The sequence below is a fragment of the Pituophis catenifer genome, unplaced genomic scaffold, assembly GCF_029215685.1.
Source record: "Pituophis catenifer annectens isolate HBS135680 unplaced genomic scaffold, rPitCat1.0.hap2 SCAF_8, whole genome shotgun sequence".
Lineage (NCBI taxonomy): Eukaryota > Metazoa > Chordata > Lepidosauria > Squamata > Colubridae > Pituophis > Pituophis catenifer.
In genome coordinates this window covers 3,076,309-3,101,451 of record NW_027256888.1, presented here as the reverse complement: position 1 = coordinate 3,101,451, position 25,143 = coordinate 3,076,309, and the positions used below count along the sequence as shown (strand labels likewise).

Sequence of the window (25,143 nt, the reverse complement as noted above, 5' to 3'; positions counted from 1 at the left end):
CTAAAACTTCCTGTGGTTATTAGAGAAATGAATATATCTGTAGAAGCGTTACTCTGAATAATATATTGGCTTCCGTGAACATTTCCTTTGTTCAGCCTGGATCTTGGAATTAATCTGGAAGGATGCCTTCATTCTTCCAAAGGGCATTTTATATCTCCGTCAGGTGTCCGGTGTCCCACAATGCTATTTTTCTTTCGTATCTTTCTCTTCGGACCTTAAAACCTTCTCTTCATCGTGCTGCTCCCTCAAGGAAGTATTGCTCCAGGGCGAACAAGGTGATTGAAATGTGTTACTTGCTTCAGCTTTTCTTTTTTTTTTAAGCAATCTAACTTTTACAGCTTATCTCAAAACAGGTGGGAATCCAGAAGTGCATTGACTTTGAATCAAAGTAATTCTTCCTTATTTGGATATAAAAACTTTGCTTTTTTTTTTGTTCCTTAACAGAATCTGGTATGCTGAGATAGATTTGTGAGGAGGTTGGGGCTCTCTGAGTTGGGCTGTTTTCTTCCCAATATTTCATGACCCAACTAGGTAATAGGGGTTGAAAAGTTTAATTCCAAAGAGCAGGAAATATAAATTATTTTGATCCAAATCAGAATATAAAAAACGTTTTTGGGAAAGTACTCTTGTCATGCAACAGTTTTTAAACGGCTTTTAACTCATTTGTGTTTTTTAATCTCCTTTTAGGATACAGTGGATATGTCGTCGTTCCCTGCAGAAAATATTAGAAATTTTAGCATAATAGCCCATGTGGATCACGGAAAGAGTACGTTAGCTGATCGGCTACTGGAAATAACAGGTGCGGTATTTTTTTATAAAACGTGTGCCTCTCTATTTGTCTATTTGGTTATGCGTTGTCATGCCAAGTTTCTTTTTATTTGCTACGAAAATTCCAAGAGGAAAATTGTTTCAAATGCTTCAAGATCCCCATGTTTTAAAACATCATGTTTCTCCCTGAAAGTGACTCTTAAAATTAGTTTATTGACAACTTGGGGACTTCATCTCCCAGAATTCCCGGCATGACAGTCTTCCATGGCTGGCTGGGGAATTCTGGGAGTTGAAGTCCACAAATCTTAAAAGCTGCCAAGTTTGGAGATCCCTGGCGTATTCATTTAGAATCAAGAAACTAGGAAGTGTTGAGATTTCTGTTTTATTTAGACCTGGTAAAATTAGAGATGTTGCATTTTCAGTGTTATTGTTCTGAAACTACAACAGACTGGCATTATAGGAAAAAAAATGTTTACCATCTATATTCACCGCTAAGCCAAATAGTTTGCAAAATACACCCCCCCCCCCAAAAAAAAAGATTGGCTTCTATGCAAGTATTTATTTTATTTATTTATTTATTTTGATTTATATGCCGCCCTTCTCTGGAGACTCAGGGCGGCTTACAATGCGTTAAGCAATAGCCTTCATACTTTTGTATATTTTATACAAAGTCAGCTTATTGCCTCCACAAACTGGATCCTCATTTTACCTACCTTAGAAAGGATGGAAGGCTGAGTCAACCTTGAGCCTGGGGAGAATTGAACTCGCAGTAATTGCAGGCAGCTGGAAGCTAAATACTACCTTTTAACAGTAGCATTAGTTTGCTGCGCCACTCAGGCTCAGTAAATAAATTTTAAATAAATTAAAGTAGATACCTTAATGACCGCAGGTGATTTGCTTAATGACCACAAGGGGAAGCAGAGTCGTAAATCTCGTGGTCACATGATGTCTTGGTTAGCAACCATGGTTATTCGCTTAACGGCCTTAGGGAAAAATGAATTTTGAAATCCATTGTATTCGCATTGTTTAACGACAGAGTCACTGATCTCAATTAATACCTGTAGGTTAATCCATTTTCTTTGGTTTTGAAAGTCAACACGGAAAATGGAATTTGGATCCCTGTATTGAGGGCTAACAAGAAGTTGTGTGTCCCTCTACTCATGGAAGGCTCTTCAGTCTTGTGGGGTCTTGGATGGGTGAGGGGGAAGAGAGTTTTGCCAATTGTCTTTATGCCACCGCCCAAATCTGACCTCACAGGTGAGAGGGGACTCCCTTGGATGACTGAGGTCAGAAGAGTAACTTTGAGAGGTGATGGGCATCACCGCGGCTTCATTGGGTGGACACTTGAGTGGACCAAGGATTCTTCCCTGGTGTTGGCCGCCGGCCCCTCTAGCAGCCGAATCGGAGGAGGAGAAGGAGGAGGTGTGGGAGTCAGGATCAGCATCGGCAACCTGAGAGCTCCGAGGGGGAAGAGGGAATGAAGCTGGCAGAGAGAGAGAGAGAGAGAGAGAGAGAGAGACAGAGGTGGAGCCTGGGCTGTCCGTCAGCTCTCAGATGGAGAGTCAACAGCCCCCAGGTCTGGAGGTGGCTGATGAGGAAGAGGAGGAACAGCTGGGTCCAGTGCCTGACGCACAGATGCGCAGAAGGCAGAGGAGAGGAGAGCAGTGGAAATCTATGGGCCGGTCCTTGAGTATGAATAATAATCAAGGGCTATCTCTGATCCTCTAGGAGCAATTGCCAAAACAGACCATAATAAGCAGGTGCTGGATAAATTGCAAGTGGAACGGGAAAGGGGCATCACGGTGAAAGCTCAGACGGCTTCCCTCGTTTATAACCACGAAGGAACAAATTACCTCTTAAATCTCATCGATACACCTGTAAGTGCATTGTTGGTTACGGCTGGGAAGACTTACCGCAAAGCTGAAAGCCAAAAGTCGGTGGCTGCCATCCAGCTCTTGGGTTGTTAGGCTCGCGCTGGGCTATCACCTCCTGATGTATTAACCATAAGCAATCCTTCTGCCTGTGGTTGAGGTTAGATGAATCCCCATTATTGTCAAGCAGGCATGAAATGCAGCATCTAATTAATCACCAAACATAATACCTGTTCCCCACGAACACAGCTACAGGGAGTCCTCAACGTACGACCACAAGGGATATGTCGTTAAGTGAAAAAAAAATTGTGAATCCGTCCCGTTTTACGATTTTCCTTGCCACGTTTCTTAAGCGAATCACTGTTAAATTAGTAACACAGTTGTTAAGTAAATCCAGCTTCCCTCTTGAAAGGCGTGGGAGTCAGGATCAGCATCAAGGCAACCTGAGAGCTCCGAGGGGGAAGAGGGAATGGAGTTGGCAGAGAGAGAGAGAGACGGAGGCGGAGCTTGGGCCGTCCATCAGCCCTCAGATGGAGAGTCAACAGCCCCCAGGTCTGGAGGTGGCTGATGAGGAAGAGGAGGAACAGCTGGGTCCAGTGCCTGACGCATAGATGCACAGAAAGCAGAGGAGAGGAGAGCAGTGGAAATCTATGGGCCGGTCCTTGGGACGGAAGAGCCACCGCTGCTAGCAAAGCCCCACCCTAGCTTTGGGGATCAAAGGCAGGGGGCGGAGATGAATAGATGTGGCAGGCAACTATTCATCTCCCCGGCGGACGAAGTTGTTAGCCTGTGTTGAGAGAGAAACTTTTTGCCGGGGCTTCTGGCGTTCCTAATAAAGGAAGCGTTTCTTCAACTGTAGAGGGTTTGAGGAGCTGAGAAGACAAGAGGGGTATTCAGTAACGAATTAAAATTGGTTTGAGACCCTTCTGATAAATAAGCAGTGGGCCACGTGAGGACTTCCCAGCAATCTGTTGATGCCCTTCATCAGATGTTTCTTCCCTTCTGCCCAGGGCCACGTGGATTTTAATTATGAAGTGTCACGGTCGTTGTCGGCTTGCCAAGGAGTCCTGTTGGTTGTGGATGCAAACCAGGTAGGCTTTCAAAATTAATTAATTAATTAATTAATTAATTAATAATTAATTTTGCTTCTGAAGGGACGAAAAGGTTTCCCGTTCCAAATAAAGGCTATGAACAACTGGCTCACCAAACAAATCATCCTCTTCTTTTAATGACCCCATAAGCCCTTGCGGGGTGGAGTCTTGGGCAGCTGAATGGAGCTGAGTGTTTACTGGCCGGATGCCCTTCCCTGTCGCCAATGCGGAGTTTTGTTCGGCAGATATATCGTCTTTGTGCCCAGAGAGAGAAATATCTGCCTCTACCTAGGATCGAACTCACAGCCTCCTGATTGCGAGGTGAGAGTATTCCAGCAGTGGAATAGGATTATCTTGAAACTCCAAAAAAAAAAAAAAAGTGGTGTTATTAGCCATCAAATCTCCAAAATACACTTTTTCCCAAAATGTTTCCACAATTTTGGCCACTACTGTAGGGTTAAAACCAGTGGTGAAATGTATAATTAGTTACTACCGGTTCTCTGGGTGTGGCTTGGGGGGGTGTAATTTGACTGGGTGGGCGTGGCCAACTTTTTTTTTTTTTTTAACTTTTGAAAGCATTTTTTCTACAACCTCTTCGGCCAAAAAAATGCTTTTAAAAATAAAAAAAAAGCCTTTGATGATCAGGCAACAACAGCTGGGATCGTCAGAGGCTTTTAAAGGCATTTTTCTACAACCTCTTTGGCTGAAGAGGTTGTAGAAAAAATGCTTTTAAAAGCCTCTGATGATCAGGCAACTCAGCTGGGATCGTCAGAGGCTTTTAAAGGCATTTTTTTTTTCTACAACCTCTTCGGCTGAAGAGGTTGTAGGAAAAAAAATGCTTTTAAAAGCCTCTGACGATCCCAGCTGAGCCGCACGATCATAAGAGGCGTTTTTTTTTTTTACTTTTAAAAGCATTTTTTCAGCTGAAGAGGTTGTAGAAAAAATGCTTTTAAAATTTTAAAAAAAACAGCCTCTGATGATCGTGCGGCTCAGCTGGGCATGGGGGGGGCGGAGGAATTTTTGCTACCGGTTCTCCGAACCACCCGCCGTCATCGCTACCGGATCGGACGATCCGGTCCGAACCGGGAGCATTTCACCCCTGGTTAAAACGCAGCCAAATAAGTCAGAGGCAGCTCCTGTTTTATTGGGGTTTAGGAAATCAGTAGAGATTGTTTTCCTTCTTCAGCTTTCTAATTGCCAATTGAGTTTAGTATTGATTTTTAATTTAACTGTAAAGAAAACTTTAAAAACAAAACAAAAAAACCCATTAGCCTTCTTGGAACTGCAATGTTGGAGCCTAAATGAAAAATATAAAATAGCAGATTGGGAGGAGAGGATTGTGTTGGCACTTAAAAGATGGACCAATTAACTTCAAACAGGTATTTTTTAAGATGGGATGAACTTCGGTTTTCGAAACAGCCTCCTGGGCTGGGAATTTAATCACTACAAGTGTTGTGTTTGTTGCGGGAGTGGTAAAGATTTATCAGGCTCTAAACCAAATTAGCAATAAAAAGGTTACTTGCTCTGTTTTTAGCCTTTACAGTTAATCCTTTGTTCCAGGAGCACGAGCAGAAAAATGTACGTTGGCCTCTCTTGTTATATCAACAGATTTCTTTGAGGCTTTCTCTTCTGCTTAAGCAGCTATTTTTGCAAACGACATAAAACGTTTCTGCAAATTGTTTGAAATTCATGCATTGTTGTTTTTTTGTTTTTTGGGGTTTTTTTGGGTTTGGTTTTAGGGTATCCAGGCTCAAACTGTAGCCAATTTTTACCTGGCATATGAAGCACAGCTCGCAATCATCCCCGTTATAAATAAGGTAAGATTTCCACGTTCTCCGCAGCATCACTTAATTTTAGATATTTTGCAAATCCTCGGCTTACAACTACAAACTGAGCTCAAGATTTCTGTGGTTAAGCGAGACCGTTCTTAAGTGAGTTTTGCCCCATTTTACGACTTTCTGTGCCACATTTGTTAAGTCACTGCAGTCGATAAGGTCTAGAACTCAACGTCTCCTGGTGATTGGCCCAAACTCACCCAGTCGGCTTTTACGGATAAGGTGGGACTAGAACTCACCGTCTCCTGGTGATTGGCCCAAACTCACCCAGTCGGCTTTTATGGATAAGGTGGGACTAGAACTCACCGTCTCCTGGTGATTGGCCCAAACTCACCCAGTTGGCTTTTACGGATAAGGTGGGACTAGAACTCACCGTCTCCTGGTGATTGGCCCAAACTCACCCAGTCGTCTTTTACGGATAAGGTGGGACTAGAACTCACCGTCTCCTGGTGATTGGCCCAAACTCACCCAGTCAGCTTTTACGGATAAGGGGGGACTAGAACTCACCGTCTCCTGGTGATTGGTCCAAACTTACCCAGTTGGCTTTTACAGATAAGGTGGGACTAGAACTCACCGTCTCCTGGTAATTGGCCCAAACTCACCCAGTCGGCTTTTACGGATAAGGTGGGACTAGAACTCACCGTCTCCTGGTGATTGGCCCAAACTCACCCAGTCGGCTTTTACAGATAAGGGGGGACTAGAACTCACCGTCTCCTGGTGATTGGCCCAAACTCACCCAGTCGGCTTTTACGGATAAGGGGGGACTAGAACTCACCGTCTCCTGGTGATTGGCCCAAACTCACCCAATCGGCTTTTACGGATAAGGTGGGACTAGAACTCACGATCTCCTAATTTATAGCCTGCTGCCTTAACCAAACTGGATTTTCTTTTTAAAATGGGGACTTATTTTAGGCACTTTCTAAGATTACACTTTTATTTGTCGAGCTACTTCACATATTTCTTCCAAATAATCCTCTTTGCCTTAAAAGGTCCAGATGTTTATTCAGATTATTAGTTTTTAAAAAAATTAACAATAGTAAATGCACAAAGATCACCGCCACTCCCAATATCAAAGAATATGTTATCTTTTCTCATTTTGTGGCAATGGAATTCCAGCTTTGCTTCATGGTAGGGACTGGTATATTAATTTGAATTAATATAATAGTATCATTATTTTGCAGATTGACCTCAAGAATGCAAATCCAGAGATGGTTGAAAATCAAATTGAGAATACCTTTGATATCCTCAAAGAAGATTGCATTAGAGTAAGGCACCCTTCTTCACTTTACAAATACCTGTGCATCTTTTTTTAAATATGTACAGTAGAAATGGTTTAGTTGGATAAGCAGAATAATTTTCTGAGCCATGCACTGCTAGATCAGTCCATTCAGAAGCAAATGGCTTGAAATTCCATTAAATGTAGTTCATTGTAAACGTGTATATGACCACAGCCATTGTCATCGGCCCCGATACTGAAGAGTGATACCCACACAGTTGTGTTATATGCAGAGATTTTCCTGAGATCGTACTGAAGGCTGATAATTTGCTGCGGTGATGGACGGTCACTTTTGACAGTAGAGATCATTTCATTGTTTGAGTTTGGCAGCTGAATATAGCTAATTTTGTCCCTTCCTTCCTTCCTTCCTTCCTTCCTTCCTTCCTTCCTTCCTTCCTTCCTTCCTTCCTTCCCTACTTCCCTATCTATCTATATTTCTTCCCTCACTCTCTCCATTGCTTCCTTCCTTCCCTCTCTCCCTTCCCTCCCTCCTTCCTTCATTCCTTCCCTCTCTCCCTTCCCTACATTCCTTCCTTCCTTTCTAAATTCTTCTGTACGTAATGACATTTGGCCAAATAAAGTCTTCTCTTCTCTTCTCTTCTCTTCTCTTCTCTTCTCTTCTCTTCTCTTCTCTTCTCTTCTCTTCTCTTCTCTTCTCTTCTCCTCTCCTCTCCTCTCCTCTCCTCTCCTCTCCTCTCCTCTCCCTTCCCTTCCCTTCCCTTCCCTTCCCTTCCCTTCCCTTCCCTTCCCTTCCCTTCCCTTCCCTTCCCTTCCCTTCCCTTCCCTTCTACTCTACTCCACTCCCATTCCATTCCATTCCACTCTCTTCCCTTCCTTTCCTTTCCCTTCCCTTCCCTTCCCTTCCACTCCACTCCACTCCACTCCCATTCTATTCCACTCTCTTCCCTTCCCTTCCCATCCCATCCCGTCCCTTCCCTTCTACTCTACTCCACTCCCATTCCATTCCACTCTCTTCCCTTCCTTTCCTTTCCCTTCCCTTCCCTTCCCTTCCCTTCCCTTCCCTTCCCTTCCCTTCCTGTCCCTTCCATTCCACTCTCTTCCTTTCCTTTCCTTTCCTTTCCTTTCCTTTCCTTTCCTTTCCTTTCCTTTCCTTTCCTTTCCTTTCCTTTCCTTTCCTTTCCTTTCCTTTCCTTTCCCTTCCCGTCCCTTCCCTTCCACTCCACTCCACTCCTATTCCACTCTCTTCCCTTCCCTTCCCTTCCACTTCCATTTCATTCCGTTCCCATTCTACTCTTCCCTTCCCCTCCCCTCCCCTCCCCTTCCATTCTATTCCCCTTCGAATTCTATTCTTTCTTTCTTCCAACCTTCCTTTTCCTTCTTCCTTTCTTCTTTCATTCTCTCTCTCTTTCTCTCTCTCAACTCTCCTCCAGTTAATTTTAACTCCTAGTTTCTTTTTCTCTCTCTTTTTTTTCCCCTCTTTCAATCTCTCCAGTTGACCGTAGGAAAGCTAAAGGTTTTGAAAGAAGCTAGTTTTACAGCTCTAGCTACCTATGTTATCTGTATGTTTATATTTCTCTTACTTCTGTTGGGAAGGGAGTAGCTGTGACTTGTACGCCATTCCTTGGGCAAGAATTTTTCAGATACAGGTAATCCTCGACTTAACAACACTTCATTTAGTGACCATTCAAAGTTAACGACGGCATTGAAAAACGTGGCTTATGATTGTTTTCCAAATTGACGACCTGTGCTGCATCCGTACGATTAAGTGATCAAAAATTCAGACACTTAGCAACAACTACCTCGTATTTATGACGGTCCCAGGGTCACATGGTCCCTTTTTGCGACCTTCCAACACGCAAAGCCAATGGGGGAAGCCAGATTCACTTAACAACCGGGTTACTAACTCACTTACCAACAGCACTTAACAACTGCAACAAGGAAGGTCGTAACCCGCTTAGCAAATGTCTCACTTAACGACAGACATTTTGGTCGTAAGTCGAGGACTGCCTGTATAAGGAATAATATAATGGAAGCAGTGCCTTGGGAAAGTGCATCACAGCCATCCCTGAAATGAGGCCAAATTATCTTATTTTTTTTTAAAAAAAAATCTTGTTTCAGATTTCGGCTAAACTGGGAACAAATGTTGAAAGAATACTTCAGGCGGTGATTGAAAGGATTCCACCGTAAGTTGGTTTTTCTGTCATATTTTTTTTTTTTTTCCCTCAGAGTTGTCACTTCGGACCTTTGAATACATAGCAGGTTGTCCTCAACTTACAACGTGACGGTTCCAGGCTTACAACGCCACTGAAAAAAAGTGACTTAGGACACTTTTGCCGATAATTCCTCTTTTGTTCTGACCCAAAGATGACAAACCCTCTATATTTAAATCAATGATTCCTTTATTAGGAGTGCCGGCAACCCCTGCAAAAAGTTTCTAACGAGTACAGCCGGCTGGAAGAGGAATAGCTGTCTGTCACACCTATTTGTCTCCACCCCCTGCCTTTGATCTCCAGAGCTAGGGTGGGGCTTCACTAGCAGCAGTGGCTCTTCCGTCCCAAGGACCGGCCCATAGATTTCCACTGCTCTCCTCTCCTCTGCCTTCTGTGCATCCGCGTGTCAGGGACTGGACCCAGCTGTTCCTCCTCATCCTCATCAGCCACCTCCAGATTTGTTGACTCTCCATCTGAGGACAGCCCAGGCTCCGCCCCTCCCTCCCTCCCTCTCTCTCACTCTCTCTCTCTCTCTCTCCCTCCCTCCCTCCCTCCCTCCCTGAGTCAACCTTGAGCCTGGTGAGATTTGAACTTGCACTAATTGCACTGGCTTAGGGCCTGGTTACCTACGGGACCGCCTACTACCACCAATAGCCTCCCACTGGCCGGTACGCTCTCATAGAGAGGGACTCCTCCGGGTGCCGTCAGCCAAACAATGTCGACTGGCGGCCCCTAGGGGGAGAGCCTTCTCTGTGGGGCACCTACCGTCTGGAATGAGCTCCCCCCGGAGATACGGAGAATCCCGGAACTGCGCACCTTCCGTCGCACTCTCAAGACTTTTTTATTCCACCAGGCAGGGCTGGCCTAACTTTCTCCCTCTTTTTAATATGTAAATTTTAATCTGCTATTAAATTATTGGGGTGTTTTAATTTGTCTGGGCCAAAATGGTTTAATTCAATTTTATCTGGTTTTTAAATTTTTTGTATCTATGTATTTTATTGTTTGGCTGTTCACCGCCCTGAGTCCTTCGGGAGTAGGGCGGTATATAAATCAAATAAACTAAACTAAACTAAAACTAAACTAAACTAATTGCAGGCAGCTAAGTGCTGCTTAACAGCACTTTAGTCTGCTGCGCCACCAAGGTTCTTGGCTACCTGTATACGTTGTTGTTTTTAAATGCTGTTGTAATCGGATCTTTCCTTTGGGGGCGGGAGGAGGGGGAAACCCTTGATTCCGAGCGATAATTTTCTACAGGTTTTTTTTTTTTTTTAACGTCTGTCGGTCTTTGTGAAACAGGCCAGTGGTTAATCTCCATGAGCCCTTGAGAGCCTTGGTGTTCGATTCCACCTTTGACACTTACCGAGGGGTGATCGCCAACATCGCGCTGTTCGGTGGAGAAATCCACAAAGGCGACAAGATCACTACAGCTCACACTAAGAAGATTTACGAAGTGAATGAAGTAGGAATTCTGACACCCGACCAGCGACCGACCGATAAACTGTAAGTTTTGGAAAGCCAAAAAAAGAGGGAAGTGTTGTGGCCCGTAGTAGCTGATTCCGACAGCGAGGAGGCTGGTGTGGTGCTGCGCCAGCAGCCTGTGCAGCCGGTGCTTGAGTCGGACAGTGCGGAGGCTGGAGAAGATGTGGTGCCAGAGGCGGGGATTCATCCAGGGCCTTCAGAACCTCCAAAAGCTCCCATAAGTGAAGAGGAAGAAAAGGAGGAGCCTCTTCTCGATGCACGGGCGCGCAGAGCTGTTAAAAGACAGGAGTGGCTCCTCAGGAGGAGGTCTCCTCAAGAGTAAGGCTTGGGGCTAATTGGCCACTCCCTTAGCCTATTTAAGGAGGAACGCCAACTGAAGCAATTTGCAGGGAATAACTTCGTTCACATACCTTTGTGTCTTATCTTGCTTATCTTATCAGCTTCCTGCAAATTGCTTCTGGGCATTCTGCCAACCATAGTAAGCTTTCATTTATTATTCTTTGAATTCTTGGCGGCTGTTAATGCAATTAATTAACAGCCGTTGTTGTAAAAGACTGGTTTATTCAGTAAACTAAGATATGAACGGATTTTGTGTGTGCTGCTGGGGTCTGTAGCTAGGGCAGAACAGGAAGGGAGGGAGGGAGAGAGAAGGAGGGAGGGAGAGAGAGAGAATGAGAATGAATATTATGGAAGTATATCTTGTAAATGTTTATAAACTTCTTTTTTTTTTAATAAAGTTTTTTTTTATTTTTTAAGACAAGCAAACATTTAGTACATCATTCATTTCTTCCATATGACATTTCGGTGTTATTTTCAAAGATTTCTTCTTTTCTCTATCTCTTCCATCTTCAATTTCACTAAGTCTTCATGTAATGTCGTAAAACTTTCGTTTAGATACGCCGGCCAAGTGGGGTATATGATTGCTGGAATGAGAGAGATTATGGATGCCCAAATAGGAGATACGATCTACTTGCATAATCAACCGGTGGAACCATTTCCTGGGTTTAAATCCGCAAAACCCATGGTCTTTGCAGGTGAGGGGGGGTACCGGTCAAAGGATTTGGGGCGGAGGGAGTGTTTAAGTCAGTGCTGACTCCTAGTGGCTGCCTGGACTAGTTCTGGCAGTTTTCTTGGCACAAATTTTTAGCAGTGGTTTAGAAAAGAGGGAGGGAGACAGAGGGAGGGAGGGAGAGAGAGAGAGAGAGGGAGGGAGGGAGGGAGGGAGGGAGGGAGGGAGGGAGGGAGAGAGAGAGAGAGAGAGAGAGAGAGAGAGAGAGAGAGAGAGAGAGAGAGAGAGAGAGAGAGAGAGAGAGAGACTGGCCCAAAGTCACCCAAGGCAGTAGAAGAATTCTTAGCCTCCAGGTTTCTGTTACCCACCTACTCCTCCCAGGAAAGATCCAGTGGCCAATGTTTTACAGCTCTTTATCACATCTGTATCTGTGTGTTTGTGTGTATTTGTTCATGTGTGTTTGTGTGTGTGCATGAGAGAGAGAGAGAGAGAGAGAGAGAGGGAGAGAGAGAGAGAGAGATGGAGCGTTTAAATTTCAATTAACATTTCAAAACGTTAATATTGTACACTGCCTAGAGTCCCTTTCTCTGCCAGGACATGAGCAGTTCTTAAATAAGATAGATAGATAGATAGATAGATAGATAGATAGATAGATAGATAGATAGATAGATAGATGCATAGATGTAGATGGATAGGGATAGATTGATAGATAAATAGATAGATATGAGAGAAAGAGAGAGAGATATGAGAAAGAGGGATGGATAGAGAGAAGAGATGGAGAGAGGCGTAGATGAATAGATGTAGATGGATAGAGATAGATGGATAGAGATAGATAAGCTATAGATAGATAGATATAGAGAGATGGTAGGTAGGTAGGTAGAGAATAGAATAGAGAGCTAGAGAGATGATAGGTAGGTAGGTAGGTAGGTAGGTAGAGATAGAGATAGAGATAATAGGTAGATAGATTATACAGATGGATGGATGGATGGATGGATGGATGGATGGATGGATGGATGGAGGCATAGATGTAGATGGATAGGGATAGATAGATGATAGATAAATAGATGATAGATATGAGAGAAAGAGAGAGATATGAGAAAGAGGGATGGATAGAGAGAGAAGAGATGGAGAGAGGCGTAGATGAATAGATGTATATGGATAGAGATAGATGGATAGAGATAGATTAGCTATAGATAGATAGAGATAGAGGGTAGGTAGGTAGGTAGGTAGGTAGAGAGAATAGAATAGAGAGCTAGAGAGATGATAGGTAGGTAGGTAGGTAGAGATAGAGATAGAGATGATAGGTAGATAGATTATACAGATAGATAGATAGATAGATAGATAGATAGATAGATAGATAGATAGATAGATAGATAAGGGAGGGAAGGAGAGAGGGAGAAATAGATGAATAGATAGAGATAGATGGATGGATGGACGGACGGACGACAGATCTCCTGGTAAACTCATTTTTTAAAAAATTATTTGAATTTCTTCTGCCACTGGAGAAATGGCCAAAATGCCTCTTCCAGGAATTTCCCATTCAACTGCAATCTCTATGCAGCAGAAATATCTTGACGGGACCTTCACTGGGAGGTCATTGACGTGGCCCCCTAAATGTGCTTGAAAACACGTACCTGCGCGCAGGTTTGCTTACAGGTGTTGGGAGCGGAACCTGGGAACAAGTCCGCCCCTTAGGCATGAATTCCAGCCGGATGACTTTGGGCCAGTCCCTATCACCCTAGGACGGGTGTCTGCAACCTGCGGCTCCGGAGCCGCATGTGGCTCTTTCGTCCCCCTGTCCGCTGAACACACCCCTGGCTGGCCCCGCCCCTCGTCCGCCACTCCCAGTCACTAACGTAACACAAGGAGGCACATAACCTCGGTAAGCGTGGCTGGGGGGGAGGTCATGTGACTGGGTGGGAGTGAGTGATGTCGAGTTGGCCACGCCCAACCAGGTTTTGTGGCTCCCAGTGATTTCTTTTCTGTGGGAAACGGGTCTGTTAAAGATATTGTTGTTGTGTTACCAACCAGCAGAGTGTAGAGCACAGAGAAACATTGCTGAGAGCAATGAATAAGAGATGTGCAAACTGGTTTATCAAAAGTTTACTTTATAGTAGAAAAACAATCTCATAGTCTTTTAATTCAAGCCCAGTCTTTGCCAGTTAAATCAGTTCCAGTGATACAAAAACTCTTCTTACCACACAAACAGTAGTTGGTTCGAATAACAAACTCACTTGTGGTTCACAAACCACGATGGTAGCAGATCCATCCAACCGATGACAGCACAATGGATAGCAACTCCACACACAATGGTAGCATATCATTAACTGAATACATTACAGTACCTTTCTTAAATACGTTTACAACTAGTGATTATCTAATTACAGCATGACTCAGCATTACAATGAATCAGCAGTAAAACTTTAAAGTCACACAATACATATTCCTATTAAAGTCACAGAACACAGATATTGGCTGGACAACTTGTTAGGCTCAAACCATATCCTAACAGGGTCCAAATGGCTCTTTGAGTGTTTAAGGTTGCAGACCCCTGTCCTAGGAAGAAGAAGGAGGAGGGGGAGGAGGAGGAGGAGACCGTGGCCCACCATTCCAGAAAGTCTACCAGTATTAAATGGATGGAATGACAACGTAGAATCATCTAAAGCAGAGGTGATCCAACCTTGTCAGAAGGTCGCGTGAAGATCTCTGGAGGATCTTCAGCTCCCAGAATTCCCCAGCCAGCCATGGCTTGATGTCCAGAGGTCTTCCAAGTTGGTTGGACATGTGAGATCTTCAGGACATTTTCAGGACCTTCTGTCTCGACAGGAGTGTTTCCGACGGACCAGTCCGAATATTCTAACTTGAAAGGAGCTCTGGAGAAACTGACCCTCAATGACTCCAGCGTAACCATTCAACGTGATAACAGCCTGGCTTTGGGAGCTGGGTGGAGGTGAGTTAACCCCTGCGTCCGTTGCTAAGTGATCCACTCGCTTAGCGACCGTTCAGAGTTACAAACGGCGCTGAAAACCGTGACGTAGGAAAATGGTGCGTCCTATACTCTGAAAAATACGGTAAGTGTTTTCATGTTGTAGTATTGTACTAGCAATCCTAATTATTACTCATTGTTTATAGTTTATAATTTTCGGTGGAATGATTGAAATGAAGTGTAATTTTCCCTGTTTCCATTTTATAACTGGTGTAACGGCTAAAATCAGGACTTTATTAGTGAAATGCAAAATTTGGAACACGTTTTCTTTCATTTGGCTTGGAAATCGAAGAATGTTCAGTTTAGCAAATTGCAGGTTGGTACCCTTAAAAATGTCAATTGAAATGTTGAATTTACAGGTTGGGGTTCCTTGGCCTTTTACATATGGAAGTTTTTAATCAGCGCTTGGAACAAGAACACAACGCCTCCGTCATTTTGACAGCGCCCACCGTTCCGTACAAGGCCATCCTTTCTTCCCCAAAATTGATAAAGGTGATGATTTTTTTTTAAAAAAAAAAAGTCTCAAATTATCAGTGCTTGAGGATAGATTGAGTGTAATTCTTAACAGTTTCCATGATTTAGTTTAATTCTCCAGGACTTCTGTCGTGACCTCGCTAATTAGATATATTCCTCTAGAGTAATGATGGCTAACCTTTTTGCCGTCGCGTGCCAAAAGCTGGGGGAGCACAGGGGGATTGCACACGCGCATGGCCACACCCATAATTCAATGTGCCCCCCCCACGCATGCACACGCGACCCTCCCGTGCGACCCCCACTTTTGGCACGGTGGGCCCAGTAAGCCCGTATTTCGTCCTCCCTGGGCTCCAGAAGTTTTCTGTTGTGGCCCGTCAGCGGCCTGTGCAGTTAGTAGCTGATTCCGACAGCGAGGAGGCTGGTGTGGTGCTGCGCCAGCAGCCTGTGCAGCTGGCGCTTGAGTCAGACAATGAGGAGGCTGGAGAAGATGTGGTGCCAGAGGCGGAGATTCAAAAGCTCCCTTAAGTGAAGAGGAAGAAGAGGAGGAGCCTCTTCTCGATGCACGAGTGTGCAGAGTTGTTAAAAGGCAGGAGTGGCTCTTCAGGAAGAGGTCTCCTCGAGAGTAAGGCTTGGGTCTAATTGGCCACTCCCCTAACCTATTTAAGGAAGGATGAATGGAGCTGAGTTTTACTGGCCGAATGCCCTTCCTGTCACCAATGCGGAGTTTTGTTCGGCAGATATATTCTCATTGTGCCCAGAGAGAGAAATATCTGCCCCTACCTAGGATCGAACTCACAGCCTCCTGATTGTGAGGCGAGAGTTCCGCCTCTGTGCTGCCACCGCACCACTCTGGTTTCCTTACTTTATTTGCTTAAAAATTATATGTCCTCCATTTCCACTTCAGGTTATATGGGTGGCTCACAATTATTTGGACAGGTAGGCCTCGACTTAGTTCATTTAGTGACCATTCGAAGTTACTCCACTGAAAAAAGTTTTTCAGAGTTACGACATTAGCAGTTCATATTTATGATTCGTATTTATGACGGTTGCAGTCTCCCAGGATCGTGTGATCAGAATTTGGACACTTGGCAAACTGGCTCGTATTTATGACGGTTGCAGTGTCCTGTCATAACGGGAAGTGGGGAAGCCAGATTCACTGAACAACAATCACCTGCGGGGATTCACTTCGGTCTGTCTCGCTTTGCAAACAGAATATTTTGGGCTCCGTTTTGGTCGTAAGCCGAGGACTACCCTTGTATATGTTTTTTAAAAAAAAAAAAACATTTAAAGATTTTTTCTTTTAGCTTTAAAAATACCCTCTTTTCCTCTTCTTTTTTCCTGTTTTGCAGGAACATAAAAAAGAGGAAATCACGATCGTGAATCCCGCAGAGTTTCCGGATCATTCCGTGGTGAAAGAATACTTGGAGCCGATAGTTTTAGGGACTATTGTGACCCCTAAAGAATACATTGGAGAAATATTCGCTCTTTGCCAGGTTGGTGCATAAGGTGGAGAGCGTTGTGGCATGGAGGGTGTAATCTCTGACACGCTCTGCGGTTGATTAATAAATCGTTATCGAGCTGAGGGGCACGAGGGATTCCAATTGTGTGCAGCCATTTGTCTGGCTTTGCGGTAGAAACCCCTGAATTTTAAATCAGGGGCGCTCAACCAGCGACGCACATCATCGGCCCAACGCAGGCTGGTTAAAAATTGAAGCCTTTTAAAACTTATTGTCAATGATCATAATGGCCTCCCTTCAATCATGTCAATGCTTTGCGGAGAATATATGGGGGGGTGGGCAGTCTTTCAGAAGTGGGCGTCACATAATGTAACAACTGATTCGGCCAGCACCAAAAATGTATGTGCATGCCATCTTCACATGCGCGCAGCTTCAAAAACACGGCGATATAGGACAGGATAGCGCCGGGGTAGGTTTGTGGGCCCACCCGCTGGTTGCAACTACCGATTCGCCCGAACCGGTCTGAACCGGCAGCAACCTACCACTGGGGTCTTTGTTTCTAGAAGGATGAGACCAGGGACTTGGATAAGACGGCACGGTTTGACAATAGCACTTAGACGTAATAAAATAGCAATAGCACTTAGACGTAATAAATACTTGAAGAAACGTCTTTGAGGAAAAAGACAGAAAGTCCAGTCAGAAGTTGAGAAGCTAAACGTCTTTGAGGAAAAACAAAAAGTCCAGTCAGAACTAAAGAAGCTTCTTGGATGAGAAGCGAAACATCTTCAAGGAAAAAGACAGAAAGTCCAGTCAGAAGTGAAGAAGCTTCAAGGATGAGAAGCGAAACATTTTTGAGGAAAAACAAAAAGTCCAATCAGAACTGAGGAAGCTTCTTGAATGAAAAGCAAAACATCTTCAGGGAAAAAGACAGAAAGTCCAGTCAGAAGTGAAGAAGCTTCAAGGATGAGAAGCGAAACATTTTTGAGGAAAAACAAAGAAAGTCCAGTCAGAACTGAGGAAGCTTCTTGGATGAAAAGCAAAACATCTTCAAGGAAAAAGACAGAAAGTCCAGTCAGAAGTGAAGAAGCTTCAAGGATGAGAAGCGAAACATTTTTGAGGAAAAACAAAGGAAGTCCAGTCAGAACTGAGGAAGCTTCTTGGATGAAAAGCAAAACATCTTCAGGGAAAAAGACAAAGTCCAGTCAGAAGTGAAGAAGCTTCAAGGATGAGAAGCGAAACATTTTTGAGGAAAAACAAAGAAAGTCCAGTCAGAACTGAGGAAGCTTCTTGGATGAGAAGCGAAACGTCTTCAAGGAAAAAGACAGAAAGTCCAGTCAGAACCGAAGAGGCTTCTTGGTGAAACGTCTTCAAGGAAAATAACAAAGTCCAGTTGTCTTTTGAAAAAGAAACACACACACTTTTGGGACAACCATGACCTGGACGACTGAGAATCTCCGTAGACCAGAAACCTGACTGCATCGCTTGCTACATTAATTTCCCAGCTGGTTTTTATTTTTTTTATATAAATTTTATTAATTTTCTATGGTTCACATTTGTTAGTCCTTAATAAACAGCGTGTTGCCTGGATATTTAATTTGCCTAACAATACAAATTACGTTTTTAATCTCTATCCCTTTTTCCCAACCACTGGCAAAATAAATTCCATGTTTTGATAATATTCTGCGTCTTCTTTCGGTTTGATTTTCAATGTAAGCCGGCTGGCTTTTTTTATTTATGACATCCATCCAACATTGAGCCAAAGCTTCTCATGTTCGGTGTTCATCTCAGACTGTTGTGTGATTTTGTCAGACACGAAGAGCGGTTCAGAAGGACATGGTGTACATGGATGACCAGAGAGTCATGATGATTTATCTCTTCCCGCTGAACGAAGTCGTGGTGGATTTCTTCGATGTGTTGAAATCCTTGTCCTCTGGTTACGCCAGGTAAGTTAACTTGGTTATATCGTGGTTTGATGAGACTTCCCACGCTTCTATAATTTTGAAGCTGGGAGATCCAAGGCTATTATTATTATCGATTAAGTTTTTAAGGGACGGTGGTGGCTCAGTGGCGAAAGACGCGGAGCTTGTCGATCGAAAGGTCGGCTGTTCGGTGGTTCGAATCCCTAGCGCCGCGTAATGGGGTGAGCTCCCGTGACTTGTCCCAGCTTCTGCCAATCTAGCAGTTCGAAAGCATGTAAAAAATATAAAAATAGGGACCACCTTTGGTAGGAAGAGAACAGCGTTCCGTGCGCCTTTGGCGTTGAGTCATGCCGGCCACCTGATCACGGAGACGTCTTTGGACAGCGCTGATGCTTTGGCTTTGAAACAGAGATGAGCACCGCCCCCTAGAGTCGGGAACGACTAGCACGTATGTGCCAGGGGAACCTTTACCTTTTTTTATTAACTTTTTGAAAACGAGATTTTTACTTGAGGCTCGGCTGATGCAGGATATTCAAGCGCATTGAAGGCCGCGAGGAGTTTTGATACGTGTCCATACCCTCATAGTCCTCGATTTACAACAGTTCACTTAGTGACGGTTCAAAGTTGATAAAAGTGACATATGACCGTTTTTTCACACTTAACGACCGTTGAAGCCTCTCCATGGTCACCATCGTATTTACGATGGTCGCAACGGTCCCCGGGGGGGGAGTTGGTGTCACACGATCCTCTTTTGTGACCTCCTGTCACGCAGAATCCATGGGGAAACCAGTCACTAAGTGAACTAAGTGGTCACTAAGTGAACTGTTGTAAGTCTAGGACTACCTGTATTCGTCAGAAACTGTACCTTTTCAGAACGCTCGTATATGATGTTAGTTGAACGGACCCTCTTCTGTTTTCAGCTTTGACTATGAAGACGCAGGATACCAGCATGCAGATCTCGTCAAAATGGATATTTTTTTAAATGGAAAATCTGTGGAAGAGCTGATAACGATTGTACCTAGGTAAGCATGCACATTCATTTTTAAAAATCCAATCAATCAATCAAAATGGACCTTGGAGGACTCCTAGTCCAATCCTGTGCTCAAACAGGAGACCCTGTACCATTGTTCTGCCCCAGCTACGGACCCCAAAGAACGCAGCACACACAAAGTCCGTTCAAACCTTAGTTTACTAAAGAAACCAGTTTTTTACAACAACGGCTGTTAATTAACTGCATTAACAGCCGCCAAGAATTCAAAGAATAATACTGAAAGCTTACTGTGGTTGGCAGAATGCCCAGAAGCAATTTGCAGGAAGCTGATAAGATAAGCAAGACAAGACACGAAGGTATGTGAACGAAGTTGTTCCCTGCAAATTGCCTCAGTCATCGTCCTTCCTTAAATAGGCTAAGGGAGTGGCCAATTAGCCCCAAGCATTACTCTCGAGGAGACCTCCTCCTGAGGAGCCACTCCTGCCTTTTGGCAGCTCTGCGCGCCCGTGCATCGAGAAGAGGCTCCTCCTCTTCACTTAAGGGAGCTTCTGGAGGTTCTGAAGGCCCTGGCTGAATCCCTGCCTCTGGCACCACATCTTCTCCAGCCTCCTCACTGTCTGACTCGAGCGCCAACTGCACAGGCTGCTGGCGCAGCACCACACCAGCCTCCTCGCTGTCGGAATCGGCTACTATCAGCACAGGCCACTGATGGGCCACAACACATCCAAAGGCAGAGATATAAACCGGACAATATTTTTAATACGAAAAACCTACAAAAAAATCAGCTACAATCCGCACAGGCCACTGACAGGTCACAACAACCATAGGATCTCCTATACCCGTGATGGCAAACCTATGGCACGCGTGTCTGTGGGCAACAGACTCGTATTTATGACGGTTGCTGTGTCCCAGGGCTGCGGGATCCCCTTTTGCGACCTTCCGATGAGCCAAAAATGGGGAATCCAGATTTGCGTAACAACCGTGGGACGAATTTAACAAATGCAATTTGTAACTCTGGCAAGAAAAGTCATAAAAACGGAGCAAAAACTTACTTAACAAATTTGTCAAGGTTCCAAGCAATATATCCCCAAACGACAAACTCCGAGGCAGGCACATTCCTCAAATTTCTCACTTTACGACATACATTTGGGGGGGGGGGCTCAGTTGAGGTCATTAAGTCGAGGTCTACCTGCAGTCACTTCCTACAATCTACCCTACGGATATACCCTGGAGGATAACTTCAGATTACTTCAGATAACTTCAGATTACTTCCTGTAGGAAGTAATTGCAGGTTGCCCTCGACTTACTAAATCTGTTAAGTGAGTTAGGGATGAAAGTAGTAAAGTCTGGCAAGATTCTGTCTATTGGGTGTAAGCAAATCAAAGAACGGAATCCGGGAGGGAATTTTTTTGACATCGTTCTTGGGCTTAGCTTACCCCGTTCCTGATGTCCACCATTGATGTCCTCTGGGAAAAGACCCAGGACTGACCCGTTCTTACTTCTTTCTCAGAGAGAAAGCCTACTCTGTTGGTAAATCCATGTGCGAGCGATTAAGAGACCTCATCCCAAGGCAAATGTTTGAAATCGCTATCCAGGCAGGTCTCGGCAACAAAATAATTGCAAGAGAAACGTAAGTCGTTATGCTTAACTTGGTTTTAAAAGATAACTGTATAGCTTTTGTTTTCTTTTCCGTTCTTTTCACAATTTTTTTTAAGTGTCTACTTACAACAGCTCGCTTAGTGGCCATTCAAAGTTACGACAGCACTGAAAAAAAGAACTTATGACCATTTTTCACACTTACGACCACTGCAGCATCCCCGTGGTCACGTGATTTTTACCCTCGAATGCTTGACAACTGACTCACACTTATGACAGGGTCATGCGATCCCCTTTTGCGACCTTCTGAAAAGCAAAGTCAAGGGGGGGGGAGCCAGATTCGCTTAACAACCATGTTACTCATTTAACAACTGCAGTGATTCACTTAGCAAAGGCGACAAGGAAAGTCGTAAAATGGGGCAAAACTCAATTAACCAATGTCTCACTTAGCATCATGAATTTTGGACTCAATTTTGGTCGTAAGTCGAGGGCTACCTCTATAAAAAGTGGGTGTTTTAGATTGGGAATTAATTAATTAAATTTGGCCTTTAAAGAAATGGGTCCCTCCAAAAAGTAAGCGGAGTATATAGTTAGTCCTCAACTTACAACACTTCATTTAGTGACTGATTATATTATATATAATACTGTATATCCAATTATATGAACAGCACGGGAGCCTTGAGGTCGAGCTCTCGACTCACAATCAGGAAGCTTTGAGTTCGATCCTAGGTAGTTGCAGATATTTCTCTCTCTGGGCACAATGAATAATTAATTGTCTACTGTGAACTCCATGTAGGTGTCAGGAAGGGCATCTGGACTGTAAACGCTCAGCTCCATTTAGTCGCCCCAATTCCAACTCGACGCAACTGGTCGTTAAAAGAAAAAGAAAAATCCAATTATATTGTATTCCAGTAGCATGAAAAGGGAAACTTTTAAATAAACTAGAAAACAAGAGTAGAGGAAAGATTTAATTTTTAAGTGAAGTAGCTGCTCAGTGCCAAAGAGCATTATCAATTTGATTTGATTTCTTAAGACTTCCCTATTGCAAAAAGATTTAAAAGCACTTCATTAGCAGTTATTCGCTGCTTCAGAACTTCAGATTGTGGAATACTTTGTATTATCCTTTTAAAATGCAGTTCGGTTTACTTTATTTTGCAGGGTGAAAGCTTTTAGAAAAGATGTTCTGGCAAAATGTGTAAGTATCGTTGTTTTTCCTGTTTTCATGAGTCTTAATATTTCATTTTTTTTTCCTAATGTAAATTAGCCACTTTTTTTTTCTAAATAAGATTTTATCCATTTCATTTAAAAGTTGGAACCTGGGTTAAATTCACCTGGGTTAAATTCACTCCAGAACACCTGGAGTGTTTGATACAATTCTCAGTTTTTAACTTGCTTTTTATTATTTAGGATAATAGCAATGCAGGGGGGAAAAAGTATCAACATTCGCTGATATTCTTCTGGTTGCTATTGTCAATTATTAATCTTGGAATGAGGTGCTCTTGGAGCTTGGTTGTTTCCTTGTAGACATTTCATTACCCAACTAGGTAACATCATCAGTTTGAAGGGAGTGGGGTGTGTGGAGAAGAGGAGGAGGAAACGATTATGGGGTCCTTGGTGCTTTCCAAGCTTCCTTTGCTTGCAGACTTTTAATTACCCAACTAGGTAACATTATCAGTGTTAGGAGGGAGTGGGGTTTGCAGAGAAGGAGTGGTGGAGAAGTGTGGGGTCCTTGGTGCTCTCTGAGCTTGTTTTCTTGAAGACGTTTCATGACCCAAACTAGGTAACATCTTCAGTGCTAGAACAGAGTGGGGTTTCCTTCTGGTGTTCTCTTCTAGCACTGATGTTGTAACCTAGCTGGGTCATGAAACATCTGCAAGAAAACTGCCCAGCTCAGAGAGCACCAAGAACCCCACAATCGTTGTCATCCCCGTTCTCCTCCTCCCCATAAACTCCACTCCTTTCTAGCACTGATGATGTTACTTAGCTGGCTCATCTGCAAGAAAGCCACCGAGCTCAGAGGACTCCCTCATTCCAACCCTAAATTACAAATATTCTCCTCGATCGGTATTAACCCGGAAACATTCTTTTTTGTTGTTGTTGTTAAAACAGTACGGAGGCGACATTACAAGGAAAATGAAGCTTTTGAAGAGGCAGGCCGAAGGGAAGAAGAAGATGCGGAGAATCGGGAACGTAGAAGTGCCAAAGGACGCTTTTATCAGAGTTCTCAAAAAGCAGCTTGACCGATAGCTTACAGAGGTTGCTTCCAGCTGTTTGCAAAGTCAAGCGGAGAACTGTTTGAGCCAGCTGTTTACAAACCGGGGATTATCCTGAATATGGATCTCATCTGCTCGTGTGCAGATTTGACACCGTTCTAATGGACCCATTCAATAAAGCAGCAAAACGGATGACCTAAAAATCTAAAATATAATTAAACATCTGAGAGTATTAGGGCCAATTTTTGACGCCATTTCTCAGAACTGTGCCTTGTGCCTTTGAGGTGCCTATTTGTCTTTTTCCATATTTGATTACATTCTGGGTCTTGACATCCGCAAGCCCTTGGCTACGCTAGATAAATAAATCTGGGTACAAGTACAGTTATCCTCAATTTACGACTACAATCAGCATCTTTTAATGACCCCATAATCCCTTGCATCGGGGTGGAGTCTGGGCAACTGAATGGAGCTGAGTGTTTACTGGCCGGATGCCTTTCCTGTTGCCAATGAGGAGTTTTGTTCGGCAGATATATTCTCATCGTGCCGAGAGAGAGAAATATCTGCCTCTACCTAGGATCGAACTCGCAGCCTCCTGATTGTGAGGCGAGAGGCTCCACTTCTAGGCCACCGCACCACTCAATTTACGACTACAATGGGAGTCCAAAATTTCTCTTGCAAAGTGTGAGACATTTGTTCAGGGAGTTTTGTCCCATTTTACAACATTTTTCTTGGCACAGTTGTTAAGTGAATCGCCAGAGGCCTTAAGTTAGTAACATAGTTGTTAAGTGAATCCGGCTTTCCCGTTGACTTTTGACGTGACCTCAGGAGGTTGCAACCGTCATAAATATGAGCCAAGTTACCAAGTGTCCTGGTTTTCGTCACATGACCATGGGGAATGCTGCAACGGTCGTAAGTGTGAAAAACGGGTATAAGTCACTTTTTTCAGCGCTTGTTAAAAGAGTTTTTCAAAGTTTTTTGTAACTGAATGGTCACTAAATGTTAGTAATTGTTGCTGGAAACAACGTTTAATGATTACGCAGAGCATTTTGGAGAGTGAGTTTATCACATCTTGGTTTCTGGGCTGGTTGCCAACCTTTGTTGGACTTTGTTTATTCTTTGTACTTTATAGCAGGCTGATAAGGACATTTGCACTGAGAGCCTGCATTTTGAAAGAGGTCTGTTTGTAATAAGCGGAGTTTTTGGAGCTTGGTGTGTGTCACACTCCTTGGGATCCGGAGCTGGGGCAGAACAAAGACGCACCTATCTTTTTTGGGGAGGAAAACAAGGGGGAAAAAAATCTGCCTCTGCCTCCCAGCAATTTGCCTCCTTGCAGCAAACAGCGCGTTTCAATTTCAGCTTCAGCACAGCCTGATTTAGCACAAGCAGCTGATTGTCGGTTGGATCGGCCTCCCGAAGATCAGCTGTTTCAGGCTGCAGGGATTGCCATAGGTTATTGCTGCCTCCGCACGCTCTATTTTCCAGCGGATGGGCGGGGCTACATTCCGTGTATAAGACATACCAAAATTTTCACCCACTTTTGGGGGTGGGGGGGGCAGGGAGTGCGTTTTATACTCTGAAAAATACAGTATTTTTAAATTCACACAGATTTCTTCCTGCTTTCTCCACTCTTTAATTTCCACAACTTTTTGAAGAATTGGGCGGAAAAGATCAAGAATAAGACTTTCACCCAAAGCCCTCCAGAAATTGGGAGGCGGAATCCTCCGCGGTTTATTCAGCCTTATCCCAAAGGCGAGAAACCAAATCCAGAAAACTCCCATCAACAGCGAAGGAGGGAATCCCCTCCGGAAAGTTCCCATTTTTCTTTAAATCCGCAAAACGCGTGAAAAACGCAGGGCAACCATAGGCGACAGTAATATGCCTCTTTACTTTTTGCTAAATTCATAAGGAGCATGGGCTTAGGAGATTTTAACAGTTGCACTGGCGTTCAAAATATACACATTTCATTGCCCATTTCTGGCAAGAATAACATTGCAAAATGTTCAAATG

The 25,143-nt window shown here is 43.9% G+C and overlaps 1 protein-coding gene across 1 annotated transcript; it reads left to right on the top strand.

The window, feature by feature from the left end:
• Nucleotides 1-68: 68 nt before the first annotated feature.
• GUF1 (GTP binding elongation factor GUF1) lies at nucleotides 69-24,460 on the top strand. Its single transcript, XM_070948348.1, has 17 exons — nucleotides 69-275; nucleotides 688-799; nucleotides 2,497-2,645; nucleotides 3,650-3,730; nucleotides 5,470-5,547; nucleotides 6,747-6,830; nucleotides 8,921-8,985; nucleotides 10,309-10,512; nucleotides 11,386-11,525; nucleotides 14,327-14,450; nucleotides 14,846-14,978; nucleotides 16,310-16,453; nucleotides 18,227-18,360; nucleotides 19,257-19,358; nucleotides 20,838-20,957; nucleotides 22,082-22,118; nucleotides 23,033-24,460. The coding sequence occupies exons 1-17, from the start codon at nucleotides 123-125 to the stop codon at nucleotides 23,168-23,170; spliced, it is 1,998 nt and encodes a 665-aa protein (XP_070804449.1). The 5' UTR covers nucleotides 69-122; the 3' UTR covers nucleotides 23,171-24,460.
• Nucleotides 24,461-25,143: the final 683 nt, after the last annotated feature.

Coding starts and splice junctions, on each gene's coding strand:
- GUF1 (XM_070948348.1), top strand. CDS start 123: ATGCCTTCATTCTTCCAAAGGGCATTTTATATCTCCGTCAGGTGTCCG. Junction 16,454..18,226: donor AAATATTCGCTCTTTGCCAG/GTTGGTGCATAA, acceptor TGATTTTGTCAG/ACACGAAGAGCGGTTCAGAA. Junction 20,958..22,081: donor AAAATAATTGCAAGAGAAAC/GTAAGTCGTTAT, acceptor TTTATTTTGCAG/GGTGAAAGCTTTTAGAAAAG.